Source organism: Filicampus tigris, chromosome 21 (assembly GCF_054856515.1).
Source record: "Filicampus tigris isolate MCC_2025a chromosome 21, RoL_Ftig_1.0, whole genome shotgun sequence".
In the NCBI taxonomy this organism is placed as follows: domain Eukaryota; kingdom Metazoa; phylum Chordata; class Actinopteri; order Syngnathiformes; family Syngnathidae; genus Filicampus; species Filicampus tigris.
In genome coordinates, this window is record NC_141237.1 from 7,887,631 (window position 1) to 7,907,665 (window position 20,035).

Sequence of the window (20,035 nt, forward strand, 5' to 3'; positions counted from 1 at the left end):
AACAGGTGCGACGTTGATACATTGTCAAAATTAGTCGTAAGAGAATATCAACATCCGATTAGGATTTTCACAATAAAGTTATGTCTCCTTGGTTTGGCTACTCTATATTACTATGACTTATATGCGGACTACAGACATGTCCAGTTATGTTGTGCACGTGTATCGACAAAAAAAAAAAAACATGATGCACGAAAGGCACAGAGTTCGAGGCAAATTTTAGAGTTCTACCTTAATTGTAAGTCTACTATATTCAGTTTTATTGCGAGACTGGTTTGAAAATGAATTGTCATTGCACCCAATTTTAGTTGGCACTGCTAGACTTGAATATAAGTACTGTAATGCATTTGACTCGACTGCCATCTAACGGTAAAACTAGGACAATGCATTTAACAGAAGAATATGACGTTGTAACCAGATTTTAGTTAACGTGTCACTTTTCTGGTACGTCTCAACATATTACAACAGTCAGGTTTTTAAACCAAATTTCGCCTCAAAACATGCTACTCTCCAAGTGCCAACATAATGACAGGTTGAACATTGACACTGCCTAAATATAGGAAAAGAAAAAATATTCATGTGAAATTGTATTGCGCATAAATACAATTGGAATTTAAACATTTGAAAAGATGAAAGTGAAATAATGTATGGTACTTGAAAAATTAAAGTAGGAATTGGAGCTTCTGAAATTTATTTCTCCATTTGTTCCCAATTGAATGGTTGTATGTAATAAATGAGTTTCACTTACATTACGTTCACTTTCTGAATTGAACTAATGAAAAAAATGAACTTCCTTATATTGTAATTTATAGTGATTCACCTGAACATGCCTAAACTTGTAAAAGGAAAAAAAAAGGTTAATTATTGTTGTTAAACACACAATACACCACAGTTATAAGTACCCAGAAGTAATGACATATTCAACTTGGGAAACATCCATGTCATATATGTGGCCTGGTTGTATATTAGAGGACCCAAATGCAAGGAGGCAGGAGAAGCAGGGCGTACTGAAGAAAATATTTATTCCCCCCCAAAAAAACCCAAAAAACAGCACAAACAAGTCTTGAAAAATTTTAAACTCAAATTAACAAAGAAACACATGAGAACATAACACCAGGAGAGAGGAAAAAAAACAAACACATGACAACGATCCGACAAGGACTGAACGAAAACTAGGAACTCAAATACAGGCATACTGATGAGACAACAAGAAACACCTGGACGAGACACACAAGGTGGGAGGTAACTGATTAGCTAACACTTGGGTGTGGAATGCACAGGTGGACACAATCATTGATGAGGGATAAATACTGAGAAAACAAAACTAAAAAAAAAAACACATGACAATATCATATTTGCACACGTTTTGTGTTGTGAACTCGGCCATTTCAACTGAACCTAGTGAGGATAAGCGATTCAGAAAATGGATAGATGGATGCCTTGTGTATAAGATAAATTAAAATCAGATCAGATCAGAAATGCCATATTTCACACATTTTTTTAAAACCATTCATCAGAACCACACACAAACATCTTGATTCTTTTTGAGGTTATTAAACTGTCTGAATAATTCCAGATATGGCTGGGGACTGACTACTTTTAATATTCAGAACATGAAAAAATGGTCTGCTATTTGTTGGCTGGCAGTCCACGGTATAATCACACATTTTGCCTGAAGTCAGCTGGGCTCAGCTCCAGCACACCTGCAACCCTAACGAGGACAACCACTAGAAAATGGATGGATGAATATGAAAGAATAAAGTAAAGCCAATGGTCATCCTGATCGTGAAATTGACACCCTTCACAAAAGAATCCACAACTAGTAATTGTGACGCAATGTAAAGTAAACATTTGTTTGAATACTTGAATTTAATTTAAAAAAAAAAAAAAAAAAAAAGCAGAGAATTGTTCATCTCACAGGATGTACAACACACATGGGTATCACATGATGAAGTTATTTATATTCCACAGGAATCAAAACAAGGAAGTCCATGAAGAACTAAATGAGTCATGACTCCAGAGTGCGCACATGAAGAAAATACGACAGACAGATTATCGGGCATGAACATTTAAAGCAGGGGTGTCCAGCTCCGGTCCTCAAGGGCCGCTTTTCTGCCTGTTTTCCAGCTCTCCTTGCCGCAACACACCTGATGATCGTTAGCAAGCTCTGAAGAAGCTAGGTAGTTTGGACACCCCTGATTTAAAGACATGACACACACTTATAAAAGCCTTTAAAATTAAAATGAACTAAATGATAGCAACAATTCATGCACATAGATACAAATGTGCCTCATCCAACTACTGTCCTGCAGTGTTGTGAGTCACATAAACCAACTCCATTTTGAAGATTTAGCTAATTAGTCATTGTGAGTCTTGTAAACAGGTCATCAGTGAGCCGTGTCCCCTGGAGCAGTCCATTGCTCTGACAATAAGCACTGGTCCGCAACAGTGAAACCGGACAATTAAAGGAGATTTCTTGTATATTATTAGCTGGCCTAAACCAAAGGTCGCTCGCATATATAAAGCCGTGGTGGGAATGTTAGCCATATTCTGAAGTAGGGGGCCCTGTCACTAGCGGGCAATACCCAGACAGGGCCCCAAGGTCGAGGTATAAGGAGCCATTTCTCTTCAGGGGGCCAGAGACTTCAGCATAGAGTGAAGAGTCTGTTGGAAAACATAATACAATTAATTTGTGTAGAAATCAACTGGGGAAAAAAAGTTCCTGATACAAGGTGGATATTTACATTGATTGCTGAGCGGAGTCACGTGATAGCATTCAGTGACAAAATACCTTGTGTGGTGTCTTCCTGCTGGTTTTGCTGGAACAGCATGGCGTGGTTGGCCTCCTCCAGAGCTGAGTCCAGACTCCAGCACCTGGGCTGGTCCTCTTTGGGTGGGTTGATGGCGTCATCCTTCAGCAGCTCCGATGCTGAGCTCCTAAGCGCAGGGTTCTTCTCCAGAGCTCGTTCCAGAAAAGACCGAATGGCCAGGCTGCAGTTGTCTGCTATGTCCTCCAGGGGGGGCGCTTGCTTGTGGATCTAGGTGAGGGGAAATGTAGTAAAGACTGTCAGGTCTTGCAATAATCCCCAAAAACTACTACAAAGCTGTGACCCAGATTTTGTTTTCTGAGTGATGCTGTGCGTTATAACTTGTTAAACGAGGTGTGATGATTAATAGGCACTTCGCTGAATCACACCGCTTCCTTATTCTCTGTCAACAGTTTCAAGAGGAAGTGAGTAACTGAGTCACATTCAAAAGATCTGATAATCTTCTTTGAAACTGACCATGAGGAATGGAAAACAGATGTTGGCTTGTACATCACATACATTAAGACATTCCTTGAGGCTCGTATCTCCTTAAAAATACCTACAATGTAGAGGTATGATGGGTAGGCAGTGCGTGGATATCGCCTAACCCAGGGGGGGTTGCCAGACTGCATGTGAATGATGGTGGTTCCCAGGCTGTAGATATCTGTTTTGGTATCATGTCCGCGACACAAAACCAGCTCTGGACTCATGTACATCTGAACAAAACAAGGGTACCATTATTGGAAGAACGCCAAAGAACGCTTTTAGATTTGTCTTCACATCGAAACAACAAACAGGAAAACAAGTGCTTGCAGTGCAGAGTGAGTGAGAATTTTCCCGTGACAACAGATGAGTGAACCTTTAGACCCACACAGGCTGCGTCAAAGTAATGATGTGTGGAAAGTAAACACAGTAGCAGCTTCTCTTTCTGTGTCGGAAATTCCAGCTTGCTGTGTAATTTTGGCTTTAACAGAAAAAGTGTGCCTGCAAGCATTCTGTCTCATTATTTCTACAGGGAGCCTGCCTTGGGACTTTCCACCAAGAAATCTGTAAGGAGTACAGGACTTTTTCATGTAATCACGTGTGGGTCAAGCCAAGGGAAAACAGAATACAAACTGGGACTAAAGTCAGCGGACTGCATGGCACACCAGTTTGTTTTCTCACCTCAGTTCCTCTCAGGTCTCTTGGAATATATTGGTCTTCTGTCATTTGCACAGTCAGGCCAAAGTCCACCAGGACTGCCTTGTCCGACATCAGGACAATGTTACTAGCTAAAGAGAGAAGAGATAATAAAGTCATGTGACATGGGTCCTGAATGGGAGCAGTTCCAATACATTCCATAGTCTAGTTCCTTTGTAGTGTTATTGGTTAACTAAAGGAAAACAATTATGTCGCATGTCTGTGCTTAACCCTCACAAGATTAGGAAAAAAAAAAGAAATCCAGTTTCGACCGACCAATGCTGTACAAAGAAATGTAAAAAATAAGTTAACCAGTTTCATTATAAAAGTGTATTTTGTATTTTTCCCCAACAAAGTTTCATCCTTGAGCACAAAAAAAAAACAGTTTTAGGTAAGGAGGCTGACAAAAGTCACTTGAGAATGCTTTAATCACAACGTGTGTGCTTCAGGTAATGCAGCTACATAACTTTAAAGGGGATTTCAACCCAAACATATTTTTTTCAAGAATATGTTCCTAGCAGGCCCACGAGTTGAAAAAAGGTGTTTTGATTAATATTGCGGGATATGAGTTAAGCAGCAAAATCCACCCGTTTTGAGCCATCTCAGGGGGCGGCCATTTTGATTTTCAACTGAAAATGACATCACAACTGCTCAGGGCTCAGGTAACGACCAATCAGGGCTCAGCTTCAGAAAACAGGTCATGTACATTGGTCGTTATCTGAGCAGTTGTGATGTCATTTTCAGTCGACAGAAGAGACAAAATGGTCCACTTAAAAGCTTGGCAGCTCTCTGCAAAAAATCCAGTGTTCTTGTAATATTATTTAGAAACTGGCAAATTCTGTCAGTCTGACCTGGCTGCCTTTAGATCACATTATCAAGAAGCAGTTCTCCATCTGACAGACGGGAACTAGAACTGTCAATCATTGTTCTAACCTTCTGAACTCAGATACCGCTAGTTAACCTCAGAGTGCTAGCTTCCTTTGTAAAACCTTGCATTTCATCCCTTCCTGAACCATTATACATCCCTTCAACCGTTAACAGGTCAGTCATTTTGGCTCTTACGTTTGACGTCGTGATGGATGACGTTGTGTGAGTGCAGATACTCCAAGGCCCGAAGGACATGCTTGGTCACCCAGATAATCTCAAACTCTCTCATTGGCCCACAGCTGTCTATCTTCTCCAGGACAGACCCGCAGTCGCCGGCCTCCATGAAGAGATGCACGTTCTGTTCCCACAGCAGAACCCCATAGAGTTTGGCAATGTTCTCATGGCAGAAGCGAGCCTGGAACTCTACTTCGGCCCCTCTAAAGTTCTCCATGGGAATCTGTGAAAAAATATGTCGACACACTTCAGTTCATTAGGTAGTTCATTTTTTAAACTCACCACTACCCTTATAAATATTTTCTACTGCTTCACTTTGCAGTATCAACAAAGAACACTTCACTTATTTCATCCACAGGTAGAAACTGTAAATAAAACTGTAAATATGTGTAGTCTAGAGGGTAAGTTGTGTTTTTATGACCAGGCAGTGGCCGGCGGATGGCTCTGTCTCTCTTGCTTAAAATCAGGAAATGAGTGTGCAATGGAAATTCTTGCCACTTCTCTAAGTTTTTGGGTAGAACTGCAACAATTGAAAAGGGGCTTTAATAAGGTTCCGAAACTGGTGGCGGCCGCAAGGGTACGCCGCTGGAGCCAGGCCAGACACCAGTCCTGCGGGTCCATTTTTTTGGTCGGATCGTTCTGTCAGGATTGCATGAGAGAGGACCCAAATGCAGGGAGGCAGGAGAAGCAGGGCGTGCTGATTAAAATATTTATTAACAAAAAAAAACAGCGTAAACAAGTCTTGAAAAATCCAAAACTCAAAGTAGCAAATAAACGCCAGAGAACAAAACACACACCAGGACAAGGACTGAATGAAAACTAGCATATTAAATACAGGCATACTGTACTGACGAGACAACGAGAAACACCTGGATGAGACGCACAAGGTAGGAGGGAGCTGGGGGTGAAATGCACACAGGTGGACACAATAATCATTGAGACAAACAGAAATGCTGAGAAAATTAAACTAAAAAAACCCAAACATGACAGCATCATTGCCATGAGTTTAGCACATTCTGTGTGTGTGAGGTACAAGCATGGAGGATCCAGTGTTTTTATTGACTGTCAAGGAGATTTGAATGATTAAATAAAGAATACATAAACAACATTTCTAGTGTGCAATACTACAACATGCAGCCTGAGGCTTCATATTATTTACTACACAGGATGTCAGTCATGAAATCATAACAAAATGATGACAGTGTTGTCAAACACTGGCTGGAAAATCAGTGATAAAATACATGCTAGTGCCAGTAAGCTGTCGCCGCCGTATCGGCTGTGTGTGTACATTACAGCACAAAGTCAAGAACTTTTTCTGATTAGGAAAGCCCAGGTTGTAAATATTTACGACTGACTGAATATATCATAATTTGCGCACGTGAGTACTACAATAAAAGTCAAACAACTATTTTGTGTCACAGCATCGCAGTGAAATTGTGTGATTGTTTCCATTACTTCCATTAGTGCAATTTCCATTGCTCATTTTGCAATATTGCCAGTTTTTCAAAGAGATCAGTTCCTCTTTTGCTTTCAGAGAAAGAATAACACGTTGACACTAGTTTTCATTTGTGTGAGTGTGTGGACGTACCAGTTTACATGCCATTCTCTTCCGGGTCGTGATGTCCTGAGCTAAGTGAACTTTCCCAAAGGAGCCCTTAGGTATAAGGTCAGAGCCACGATTCTTGTAGGTCAATTGCCAGGGAAACAGGAGCACATCCTTGTTGATCTTGTAGCGCCCATTCTTTACAACCATATCATTCTGCAAATAAAGTCACATCAAATTACTTTTAAAACAAAATATAGTGGGTTGATTCTCATACAACTGCATACAAAGAAGTTAAAAGAAAACTTTTAACTTTAAAGTTTGTATTTGTATTTTGAGTCTGGGCAGTTAATCATCATGTCTGATAACGTTTCATCTTGATACAGAGACAGACATATACTCACTTTATTTAGTAGTACTCCCATCTCCTCAGGCAGGTTCTGCAGTGATGCTGCTTGCATGTTGGAGAGTAGGTTGACAAAGGACAGGAGGTCTGTCACCGTCCCGTGCTGGACACTTTCAGCCGCATCACTGTAGGCCTCCTGCGACTCTTGACTCACAAATTTTCCGATCTCTTCATTCCCATCCATTGCAACAGGGGACACACTTTCACCTTGAGACAATAAGCCGCTTTCCTCCTCTTCTTCTTCCTCAAGCTGGTATAGAGTTTCTGCAGCGTCAATGATATCCTCAATATTCATATGTGCCAACAGTAGTTCTATGTGGTTATCATAGTTGTACTCCATTTTGTTGGCATGAACTTGTCCCACACACTGTAACATTAAAAAACAACAGAATACTTTAGATAGGTTCTTAACTACAGTAATAATTTGAGCCACACAATTCTTAACCTTGCCATTTAAAAAAAATAAATAAATAAAACAAAATTTAAAAAAAATCAGCATACAAAAGCAATACAGGTGATCACCGTCAGTTACTGGGCAACACGCTCACCACCTGAGCCAAGCCACCACCAACACCACCATGCTGTTCTTGCCCTGCTGGTAGCTGGTGACACCAGAAAGACTCCAGCTTGGGCACCAGCAACCACAAAACCATGCTGGTCTGCGCTGTTTGTTTTTTTTCAAGCAGTAAATGTAAATAGTGAATAGTTGTTTCGTCTATTACAGTTCTGTGAAAATGCATAAAAACGTGGAAGCAGCCAGCACGTCTCCAACAGCTAGTTGACTTTTTGTGACAGCCTCAATAAATACATGAAACGTAAAATGACAACCCAATGTCAACAAATTAATACAGCATTAAAAGATTAACGATATGATACTGAAAGGTTCTACTGCACTTCAGACCCCGTTACAAATAGATATAAGCGAATTGAATGTCAGCTTTTGGCAGGAAAAACAATAAGTTTTAACACTTACTTTTTTATAACGTTAAATGTCAAAATAAAAAATAAACGAGAGTGGCATTACCGTTGGTGTCAAGAGCGACTTCTTTCCATAAGTGCGTCAGTGGCGACCACCTCAGAGACTGGCTGCTGTTTACCAATCTGCTGTTCAAGAGGAACTGCACAGCGGAAAACTGGAAATGTATCATTGCGCATGTTTTTTTTTTTTCAACCTTTAACGTCAGCCGCGCGAACTTCAGGACGCCAGCTTTGGCTTTCGTTTTCCCTCTGTTTTCTTCTGACCCGAAAAGCGAGCATTTCTTTTTTCTAATGCTTGTGGTAGCAAACATTTGAACGCTCGCTGAGCGTTACACTAAATAGTTTCATTTAATTTTTTTTGTAACTGTACCATACAACAAATGAACAATTACAGTGACGTTTCAAGTAATTCATGAACATTAACGTAATTTCAATTGTAAAGTAATATATATATTACTGCAAACATGCGATTTTTTTTGTAAAGTTGTAATAGCAAATTCTTTTTGGTGTCTCTCGCTTGCCGTATGAAGGGCAACGCAGAAAACAGCGCATGCGCCACGCCTCAACAACAATGGCGTCCTCCATTGCTACGCACAGGTTACATATGAGTGGAAAGAGCAACCTCGTGAAATGTCTCCAAAAGGTGGACCGTTTTTTTCACAGAAGATTGGGAACTACAGCTGTTCCAGCCCATGCCGACGTAACAGCAAAGGACGAAATCAGTCAGTAACGTTTACGTAGCTTCAAGCTGATAAGTCAGCCTTCTCCAAAGGTTGAGTGTGATCGACCTGTGTTAAAATTTTTTTACAGTATCTGATAAGAGCGTGGTGCTGTTACAAATGAGTCATACCTAGTGGGAAAAAAATATTCATCCTTTCTTTACGTTATAATGTCACTTCTTCAAAAGCAATCGAACATGCGTCGTTATATGAATGCAATAGTGACCATGTACGCTGGCATCTTGTGGTATATACAGTACATGCACACTCCAATGTGAATACACGTGTAACGACGCCTGTTCAAACAACAGAAAGTAGCAAAAGTCATCTGCAGTTATTGTCTAAAAGAATAGTGTGTCTCAACCTAGCAGCAAACATGGGAAGGCATTTTGGCTCAAAGTAGTTGGTGAATTCTTGCTTATATGCTTGACAGATGAAAAGGATGGACGTCTGTCTTTTTACGCTGTCCAAGCCCAAAGGCAAGAGCAGGCGGAACGATCTGTTCTCATCAACTGCCCATACAATATCAACAAGAAAAAGATCCTCAAGTTTTTGTCATCGCATGGTGATATTAACAATTACTTCACTTATGAAAGCTATGTAAGTAAACTACTTCATGCTGTGAAAATATGCTTACTAACTGAGGTCCAAGGTTGATTGTTTTGTGATTCTTTTCCAGGGCATGCACGCGGTGGTAGAGTTTGCTTCGCAAGACAGTGTTTCGTCGTTAATCGATGGGGCTGCTATCCCCAGTAGCAACCATGAAGCTATGGTTCCTTATAAATCAAGACTAATGACACTGCGAGGTCTGACGGAAGTAACCAACCAGCAGTCCAGTAAACACAACCACCCACAAACTACCCTTCCTATTAATGAGCTCATTCAGAGACTTTCACAAGAAGAGAGTGTTAGTACTTGTCCATTTGTGTGATTCCGTTTGTTATATTGGTAACTGGAATAAAACAAATACATGTTTACCATGGTACATCTCTGCCTTTCCCCTCAGATAGACCAACAAATAATCTCCTTGACAGAAGCCTACCAGCTAACTGAGGAGAACAGCCGACTGCGTTTCCTCGTCTGCTCTCTGCTCAAAGACGTGGCCGCTGCTTATTTTCCAGAATGCTCCATTAAACCATTTGGATCATCAGTAAATGGCTTTGGAAAGCTGGGCTGCGATTTGGACATGTTTCTGGACCTAGATGGCATCAGTGGAAGGACTTTAAAGCTAGTAAGAACAAATAGGGCAATGATCACAATGCACTCATCATAAGTGATAATATTACCTCCATTTTATTGGTTGAATTATATCATTTTCACATCACATATCTGATCAATGCAGATAAAGAAGTAATTTATCAGTTGTTAAAATTGTCATTTTTATTTCTTAAAATATTTTATGGGGGACTGGAATCCGAATACTGTCATGTAATAAGTCAATGTAACTAACAGAGATGCTTGTATGAAGATACAATACACAGGCATAGAAACAGGAGTTCAGAACATTCAGATAGATTTTCCTATCCATTAAGAATAAAATTAAAAATCTCTTTCATTGTGTAGCCAAAATCCAGTTTGGTCTTGGAGTACCAGATGAAGCGGGCCACTTCAGAGCGCGCTGTGACACAGAGCATCCTGTCTGTCATTGGTGAATGCGTGGACCAATTTGGGCCTGGCTGCGTTGGCGTGCAGAAGATCCTGAACGCCCGATGCCCCTTGGTCCGTTTCGCCCATCAGCCGTCTGGTTTTCAGTGCGACCTCACAGCCAACAACAGGTCCCCACCCCGCCCTCTTCCATACATTTTCAGAGTCGCCCTTCACATTTGTACTTGTGGTCTCAAAATGTCATCATGCATTTCTTCTTGTGATCTAACCACAACTGGCATAGTAAAACCCCAGAAAACGATGTAGGCGTTGGGGATTGGGTTCAGTGTTTACGTAACTGAACCTACGCTTGTGTTTATTTTTCCGTTTACTCTTTTAAGATTGTTTATATCCTGCTCTTGGTGTGACATGTGTCATGCCCGCACAAACAACTACATGCAAGATAATACAGAGAAAACAAACCGCTGGTGTGTAGTTTCTAAGGAAATAGTTGCAGGGTGTCTGCTGTGGGACTTTTCTCAACTCTTGCTTCAATGTCATGTGGCCATTACAACTTCCTGTCTGTGCTGTGGTGACTCTGCTTGTGCAAGTGAATGCCTCAACAAGAAGAAAAAAAATGGGAGCAAGCTATAACACGACAAAGAAAAGACTGCCATCTAGTGGTGATTTAGGATGCCAGTTTCATTGAATTTGTAGGGCAACCTTTTTGTAGCTTATTTTTTAAAGGGTCCTTCTGCATTTCCGATTAATTTGTTATAGACACAACATTTTAGATTACATCAAATCATCAAAAAAAAATAGTTTTCGTCCTGCCTGTTGTCCACAGGGTAGCGATGAAGAGCTCAGAGCTGCTTTTCCTTTACGGCCAACTGGACCCTCGGGTGCGTCACCTGGTGTTTACCGTGCGCTGTTGGGCCCGAGCACACGGAGTGACCAGCAGCATCCCCGGGGCCTGGATCACCAACTTCTCTCTCACCGTCATGGTGCTGTTCTTCCTGCAGGGGAGAAGGCCGTCTATTATCCCCACTCTGGACGACCTACGAGACCTCGCAGGTACCGCACAGAAACAAGTGTCATTTAATTGAGTGCTAGTCTACATTATTCTCGCCTCTGTCAAGCAGGTTCTTTTTTTTAGTTTGGTTAGGTTTTTAATTGTTGATTGACATTGGCATTTATTGCCTTAAACTGATGAAATACTGCGGTCAATAATTGTTAGACAAGTCATTTTCCAGATGTTGATGTCTAAATGCTTGTCATAGCTTCACCTTCCTAGATCAAAATAAAAAGTCCCCTTCGAATTTACTGATTATTTTTCTCTTAGGTGACTCACTGAATAATTGGAGAATCGTACGTCCTTGAGATGATTAAATATCTATTTCAACCCCTTTGTCCCCAGTGTCTATATGACAATGACTCATTTTAAAATTGAGACATTGACTTTATTTTTTCTCTGTTTACGATTTCATTCTTGAAGTTGAGAAAAAAATCTCGATTTGACTTTAATAACTCAAAGACGATGTGCCTTGCGCTGAAAAACCAAAAATGCAGACCCGAAGGCCGTAACACATGTTTAAGACATGTTCACAATAATAAATGCATAGACAACAAAGAACTTGTCTGAACTGTCAATTCCAGATGCAGCTGCTCAACAGAGCATAAACAACCCAATTATTCATACAGCGATGAAGAGAGTATTCACCAAATGCATCCTTCTTACTCTTCACATTTCTTAAAATGGTTATGTCTGCCCGTTGCCTAAGTTAGCCTCTTGCCAATAACCGCATAAATCGGTTAAATTCCTTCATCTACATTCCCACGGTGGTATAATTTCATTGTTGGCCGCATCTCGATTTGCCGTGTATATATCGTTTGCTAATATAGCCAAAGCGCCACCATAGCGGACTTCGGCAAGTGAACTCAACCTTTTTCTTATTTCTCCCTCGTTTTCACCTTGGCCGCTTGATAATTGCCCTCCAAAAGCAATCAGACCAAAACCGCCCACCCTCCACGGTCGCCAGCACCACCACCCGCTTCACTGCCTTTACCCCGTTTAGCAGAGTCTCGATCACGCAGAGTGCTTACAGGACAATAAAAGGCCCATCACTCTGGTAAGGTCGATGACCCAGTAGGACACACTTGCATGAACACACACAGAGGCAGCATCAGCCTCATGAAGGTGACTGCTAACAAGGGCATCACCGGGCAGTCCACCAAGGCCATGATCCGTGCCCTCTTATTTTTTGTTTCGCCGCTTTTCCTATGCGCCAGCTCACAAACAACACTATCTGTCTTTGCCTTATTTATAACCGCCCTAGACGTTTAAAGACCGCCATTTACCTTGCGTCCCCGCTTTCATCCCACAAGGTCCCGCGGACAAGAGCGTGATCGAGGGGAACGACTGCACATTTGTCAGCGACGTCGACAGGATCCAGCTCCGGAGCAACACAGAAACGCTCGGTGAGCGCAAAGGCCGGGTCGCGTGGACGCAGTTGGCTTTCCAGAACGCACCCCGATGCTAACATGACTTTTCTTTTGTTTGCCATAGAGAAACTGCTTTGTGAATTCTTTGAGTTCTATGCCACCTTTGCATTCAGCAAGAAGTCCATAAATATCAGAAAGGTGCGTATGACTGCTGTGCTGTCACCAACTACTGTACTGTAATCGCCTATAAAGCTACAAGATAGTGGTAAAGCACTACTTTTGTCTAAGTGAAGCTCCTCAGCTCACTTCAGCAGTTCTTTGGCAGCAGGATGCCATCACTTGGCTCCAAATGAATACTGCTATTGAATACTCTGCGAATGCAGCAACGCAACTATCCTTACTTGATTATATTGGCCATCATTATTTCCAAGCAAGCTAGCATCTACCACAACACCGAAATCTTCACTCGGCATCCCTTCATTACATCCTCGGTGCTCAGTTCCATCAGGAGATCTTTTGATAGTGAAGGCAGCCTGCTTGGATGGAGGCTGTCAACCCACGCACATGACAGCTGCCCTTGTCCGGTCTGATTGATGCCGGCCCTGTGAGATCCGATGCCCTTGAGCCGAGATCAAATTTAGGAACTCCATCAGGCTGCAAAGCATTATTTACCTCTACCAAGGAGGTTGTGTTTTCACTGGCATCGATGTATCGTCTTGTCTGTCAACCGGGTCACACTACGACAAATGCTGCCTTTTCGGAGTATCGTAAATGGCAAATGGTAAACAAGCCAGTGCCGCCATCAATGCTAACTCGTACCCAACAACAAAAACAATACTCCAAATGGGTACAGATTGTACTGGGCAGACAAAATTAACAGTCATTGCAGTATTTGTTTTTTGTTGGATCTGCAATCTCAACTTTCATTAGCCAGAAGCAGACTACACTAATGCACCTTTTTGGTCTTAAAACTCCATCAAAATCTGAGACATTCAATAAAACACTTTCTGGTCTTGTGAATTTCCTGCTTTACAGATCTTATCTGTGTAAAAGCTTTTTGTCTAATGATGGTGCTTTTTGTAATTAAATGCAAAAGCTTTGGGAATCGGTTTCCAATTGAAGTTATATGAAAAATGATCACCACTGATTTGTCCCTGTATTCCTGTCCTGGGTCATTCATTTATTATCCGTTTACTGGCACCCGTTAGGTCCCCTCCCACACATTAGTGTCATGCTGGCTGTGCATTATCCTGGCCAAGACACAGGGACTTTACTTGTGCTTTTTAATGAATTGATGATGTAGATAAAGTGGTTCAATATATGAGACTTTTGACACAACCGAGGAAGCTTTGCATGTAAAAAGGTGGCCATGACCTGAGCCTTTGGGCTTTTGCTGCTGGAGGAACAGCTGTAAATCAGCTTTACTGTGCCACAATTTTCTGGTTGGCTCCGCTGCTTTGACAAATGGCTTTGCCTGTCTGACTCCCCCCACCCCCCACCCCCCCACCCCCCCCCCAAACTCATATGGATGATTTGTTTGATGGGCGGGACTATAGACGAGAGATGTTTGAATCCGTTTTCTACCACATGATGTGAAAATTTCCTTTCCGGATGTCAAAGTGTCCTCCTAGGCTATATCCATATTTATTTCTCCCTTTTGATATCCTGGGGAGAGTTGGTCCATTTGGCCCCTATGTGCCCCAGATACTGGTGGAAGGAGGCAAAAAGCGTGACCAACAAGATAGATGGACCATTACATACAGTACATGCAGCACTGATCACCAGCATATTTTAACCCGCCAGTGTTTCCTCCCTCCCTCTCTCCAGGGCAAAGAGCAGAACAAGACCGAAGCGACCCCGCTTCACATCCAGAACCCGTTTGAAACAGCCCTGAATGTCAGCAAGAACGTCAACGGTACACAACTCGGACGATTCGTGGCTTTGTGTCAGGAGAGCGCCTGGCTGCTCCAGCAGAGCGACACCATCGCACCAAATGGGGGCGGCACGTCCACGCCCTGGGGACTCGCGACCCTCCTACTGCCTTCGCAGGTGGCGGGGGTCAAAAGTCGGAAGAAGAGGAAAAGGGAGCCTGCTAGCGAGCGGATCAAGAGCTTGCTCGAATCCCTGAAAAATAAAAATCAGCCAAAGAGCTGAAGACACTTGACATCCCTGGAAAATAACTTTATTTTATCCTAATGAGTCTGAGTCAAGGACACCTCTCAGCCACAATAAAGAAAGAAACAACTTTATTTCAGTGTAGTTCTTTACATGAGCACTGGAGGGGGGTACTGAGACTTTAATGCCCATCTGCAAGTATAGTATTGTAAGAACATAGGTTACTATACTGTATAAACTAATACACATTTTTACTATGTATGCATTTCAAAACAGCTCACTTGATTTGCAGCTTTGTTGCAGGATCAAAATGCAAATGGTTGAATCCATTGTAATAATTTTTTTGTCGACTACAACTGTACATTATGATGTAGTGTGTCATGTAGGTTACCGTATGAACCTGAAAGCTTATATTCTAAGTCAGTCGATCAGCAACATTGAACTTACAGCGACTAAGCTCAACTAGAGACATTTGTTCATAAAAGTAGAGGAACTTGTGTGTAATAAAAGCACACATATGCGCATTTGATGTTTGGGTTCCTAGTAAAATATTTGATATTTTTGCTTCCATTAATCGTTGCGGTGATATAGTGGTTAGGATAGCTGCCTTCCAAACAGTTGACCCGGATTCGATTCCCAGCCATGTTTTTATTTTTGCTGTAACTTATTCTATTGCAGATGTCACTCTGCAGTCAATTAAAGCACTATACCACTTTTTTGCTAAGCTCAGTGGAAAAAAATGTAAATGTTATACTTAGTGGCAGTGCATGATGTTAACAGATTTTTCTAAATCCAAACATCTAATTTTATTCTATCTTCCATGCCATGGGAAAAAAAAACTTTCAGTTTGGATTTCTTTAGCATATAAGACACACATTTAAGTTAAATTATTGTTGCCTTTTGGGTGTCTTTAAACAAGCATCTTAATAGGAAAAACACATGACAGCAGTTGCTGAAAACGTTATATTTGAATTCTATTATGTAAGAGCAAATGACCTAATGCAGTGAGATAATGACGCTAGCAAATGTTTCTTCATATTTTTGGGGTTACATCAGTCAGTGCTTGAATGGATAGATGATTATTTCTGTCATTGGAGTGGGCTGGGACGTGGCAATAAATCACTAAGAAATTATTAAATGTGACCACCCCTAATTTAATAGGAAAAAAAAAAAATCCAAAGTGAATATGTTAATGTCCATTATTGTTGCATAACCTTAGAATATGAGAAAGAGAAAAAAGGCCTGAGGACGCGGGGATGTGTCCTGTGAATGTTTGAGGCCCGTGGCATAGTGTTGTGCATGCAGCCAACAGCTGTTTTTCCACTCATTGCCGTGCAAGGTCACGGGTGATGGGATAGACTTTTAACAACCTCCTATACCACCCGTGCAGCCTTTGCCATACAGCGCAACAGGGCCACAGCACAGATGGCAGACAATGTCCCTCGGGTGGAGGGAGCCCATCCGTGCCACCCTCCCCCCAGCTTTGAACTTGACTCGCTGTCCCAATACTTTTTTTTTTTTTTTTTTTTTTTTTTACCCAAGAAGTCTGCCTAGCTATCCGTCTCCGTCATCTCTTTCCTCTTCGAATATTCTTTGATGTTTGCAGAGTTTGTTTATTTTCGATGAGTGACTTTCTGACTGATGGGCCAGCAGAGCAATTATGAAATGCTGCGGTTAGTGAAGCATCGCATGTGGAAAATCAACACCTCGGGAGAATTTGATGAAATGGCACTGCTGGGTGATGCCGGGTTCATTTGGAGGGGGGGGGTCCATATCAGCTCTATGAATCTTGAATGCATTTGCTGCTTTAGAAAATACTTTAGAGTCTTGTGGTTGACTCTGACATGACACCTCAAAATTTTAAGTGTTACTAGGCTGGAACATTAACAGTGATTCACCACGATGACAGCCAGCAGCATTACACCTCCTTCATAAAGGATGAGTACTTCTATTAGTTTAGCTTAAAGTGGAAGTCACCCCCCAAATTTTGTTTACAATAATATGTTGTATGTGCCCCACTAGTCTAAACACGGCATTTTGATTACAATAGTGTTTGTGGAATATGAGTTCAGAAGCAAAATCTCAGGGGGCGGCCATTTTGTCACTTGCTGTCAACTGAAAATGACATCACAGTTGCTCAGGTAACGACCAATCACAGCTCACCTGTTTTCTGAAGCTGAGCCGCGGTTGGTTGTTACCTGAGCGCTGCGCAACTGCGATGTCATGTTCAGTCGACATCAAGTGACAAAATGGACGGATAAAAACAGGTGAATTTTAAGTTTAATTCGTAGTCCACAAACACAATATTAATCAGAATATCAAGTTCAGACTAGTGGGGCTGCAGATATTATTGTAAAGACAATTTTGGGATTACTTCTTTTTACTTACATGACATTGCATTGTCTGAACAGTTAATAAAGGTTTTCCGAATATATGTTTTTCTTTCATTTGCTTGATGGGAAAAACAGAAACACTTCCCTTTTTTTCTAAATTTACACAAATAGGAGGTTGGGCAGTCTCGTGGTACAGTTTGTTTTTGGGGGGGCTCTTAAGAATGTAAAAAGGTTGTTTGGGTTTGTAAAAACAGGATTTGAGGAAAGAGGGCTATAGCGGGACATGGGGGGTAATAAAAAAAAAATAAACAAGAGACCTTAGAATACATTTGCGACTGACCATTAACTTGTTTCTAGCAGTCAGTGCTAAGGGAGAACACAATGTTTGGTTGTTTGATGTTGAGACCTTATCAACAGGCAGTTTCATAACTTGTTTTATCAAGACATTTGATCAGCCCCCGCCCCACTCACCCACTCTTTCCCTTTACCTCCTGTGACACCACAAAGCCGAAGAGAAATAATCTCCAAAGCATTTCCCCTTGCAGTTCCACTAATTGTCCCAGCAACATGGTGAGAAGGCCTGACACGAGCTTCCTTTGCCCTGTCGTCTGACCCAGACTTCTCGGTCCCAGGTCTTCCACCAATCACCAACAGAATGTATGTTATTGAAAGTTTGAACAGGCCCGCAGGCTGAATATGTAGAAACTTGACATCCCACCAAGAGTTATTATATCATGCTCAAGGGCACCTCGACGGTAGCCAGGAAGCAGACTAGCATCTCTCCAACTACTAGTTGCCATTTTTGTCAGCAGAGATGCTCGAACAGATGAGCTTCTGCTGCCCAAATTTAATTGAATATTTTGTTTACCTCAATAATTTACGCATGAGAATGAAAATAATCGGAACGCCTTTCATTATTACTGCCGCACATTTTCAGACCCTCTTTTACCCTCCTAACGTTTTTAAAAAACAGAAAAAAATATAAATACATTCCTGCGATTGAATGGCTGGACTGTGAAGAGACATACAAAAACGTTTTTGGCAGTGAATGACACAACCACAAGCCACATCCACTTTTCTTAAATTATTACCTCTGACCTTGTCAATCAAAAGTAAACATTAACTCTGCAAAGGCAGGATATTTGAATCAGCTGTAGCTTGCTTATCGTCATATTGTGTTGCGGTCATAATGTTGTGTAGTGTATGTGTACACTGCTCTATTATGTAATAGGAATGTCCGATTTGCCTGTCCTTTCAATTCCTTTCATGATGCCTTTTGTGGAGGTAATCTTTAAACGATAGTCCCGTCAGAATGTCAGGTGGCCCATTAAAGGGCAGTATACTGTCGATAAGGCTCTTCCAAAGATAGCACACATGCATATGCGTGGAGGGGGTAAATAATGCGAGAGAAGGGTGAGTAGGGGGGGTGATCACTAAACATCCCCCATTCCCTCCCTCATCCTCATGAGCCAGATTTCTTGTCCCTTCCCTATAAGAGCCTAATCTACAGGCAGCAGCTCTCGGAGTTATCAGCTGAGTGAGAGCCCACATGTCATCTCCGGGATTGGCTCGCTTCACTGGACAGACCTAGCTGAGGAGATATGCACTTGTGTCGGCGTGCATATTCCCAACCACAAGCTTAGTTCGTATTCACGCTCCTCTCTGAAAGGAGGTGTTCTTTGGAGATTCATGCTTTTAAGGTCATTAAATAAAAAACAGTACTGTACTGGCCTCGCGTTGCCCAAAGAAGCTTTCGGTGTGGGGTTCCAGTGCCATGAGTTCATTATTTAATGTTTCTGAGGTGCAAAGCCATACTTCAAACTCATTTTACAATGTAAACCTAATTAATATGTACTGCAGCTCCCTGACGGGCAGTCTGAGGAGGTGGTGCAAGTTTGTGAAAAATACACTTTTTAAATTAAAATTTAACTGGACGAGAATAGCACTCAATAGACTGCAGAGCGCCACCAAAGTTGAACTAGTGCTAAAAGCGTGACATTTTTTTTTTGTGTTTGCTTCATCGACCACATTGGGGCCAGTGGCACTTCCTGCAATCAGAAACGTACACTGTGCCAAGAACAAGACAGTAGATGACACTCACCACCTGCGGGTGGAAGCTTCCATTGTGACTCAAATGGCAACAAGGGAGAACAAAGCAAATTTAGAATTTGCACCACTTTTGCAAATAGAGTCTTATTTTTTTATTTTATTTTACAGAAATCTGGTAACTAGTATCAAATGGCTGTAGGCTAATGTAAATACCATTACCCTATAACAACTTTCCAGCACCTTCTTCTTTTCTGTTTGGGTTCTTTTTGGCTTCCATCCATTCACACATAATGACATTCATTCCAGGAAATCATTCAGATACCATTCAAAGGCTTCTGTTTTTATAATCACAAACTAAGGGCTCCTCGTTTTTCCATTATTTTTCCAATCAAAGCCAAAGTAATTCATTCTCCTCTGACTGTAAAATATTGTTTTCCTTCTGAGAGATTGCTCACGCAATATGGACTGCAACCTCCACACGATTCCCATTTCTGGAAAACACCCCACCCTCCACTCCTCCGCACACACAATTAATTTCAGATGTCACTTGTAGGTGGTGAGTGAATTCCAAATATACTGGAGGTTTTTGTCCTCCGCATTGTTTTCCCACTTAGTGCAAACTGGAGATCTGTGCATAGGAGAGACCCACTGAAGTGAAATGGGACCCACTCCCCGTTTTTATACTGCATCCAGCTGCAGACGGGCGGTTGACAAGGAACATTGAAGGACTCTCAACCAAAGTACATTTTCTCACTGACTCTAATACAACCGAGTCTCTTGAG

General features: G+C 41.6%; 2 protein-coding genes across 2 annotated transcripts; one reads left to right on the plus strand and one right to left on the minus strand.

Moving 5' to 3' along the window:
- Positions 1-1,002: 1,002 nt before the first annotated feature.
- map3k8 (mitogen-activated protein kinase kinase kinase 8) lies at positions 1,003-8,264 on the minus strand. The gene is made up of 8 exons (XM_086021481.1): positions 8,058-8,264; positions 7,032-7,400; positions 6,673-6,843; positions 5,046-5,307; positions 3,969-4,075; positions 3,368-3,520; positions 2,789-3,035; positions 1,003-2,661 (listed from the first exon to the last, which is right to left on the minus strand). The coding sequence occupies exons 2-8, from the start codon at positions 7,371-7,373 to the stop codon at positions 2,537-2,539; spliced, it is 1,407 nt and encodes a 468-aa protein (XP_085877607.1). The 5' UTR covers positions 7,374-7,400; positions 8,058-8,264; the 3' UTR covers positions 1,003-2,536.
- Positions 8,201-15,005, plus strand: mtpap (mitochondrial poly(A) polymerase). Its single transcript, XM_086021480.1, has 9 exons — positions 8,201-8,733; positions 9,164-9,330; positions 9,410-9,637; positions 9,737-9,961; positions 10,294-10,505; positions 11,162-11,388; positions 12,700-12,792; positions 12,881-12,954; positions 14,584-15,005. Exons 1-9 carry the CDS (start codon positions 8,562-8,564, stop codon positions 14,908-14,910), a joined length of 1,725 nt encoding a protein of 574 aa, XP_085877606.1. The 5' UTR covers positions 8,201-8,561; the 3' UTR covers positions 14,911-15,005.
- Positions 15,006-20,035: the final 5,030 nt, after the last annotated feature.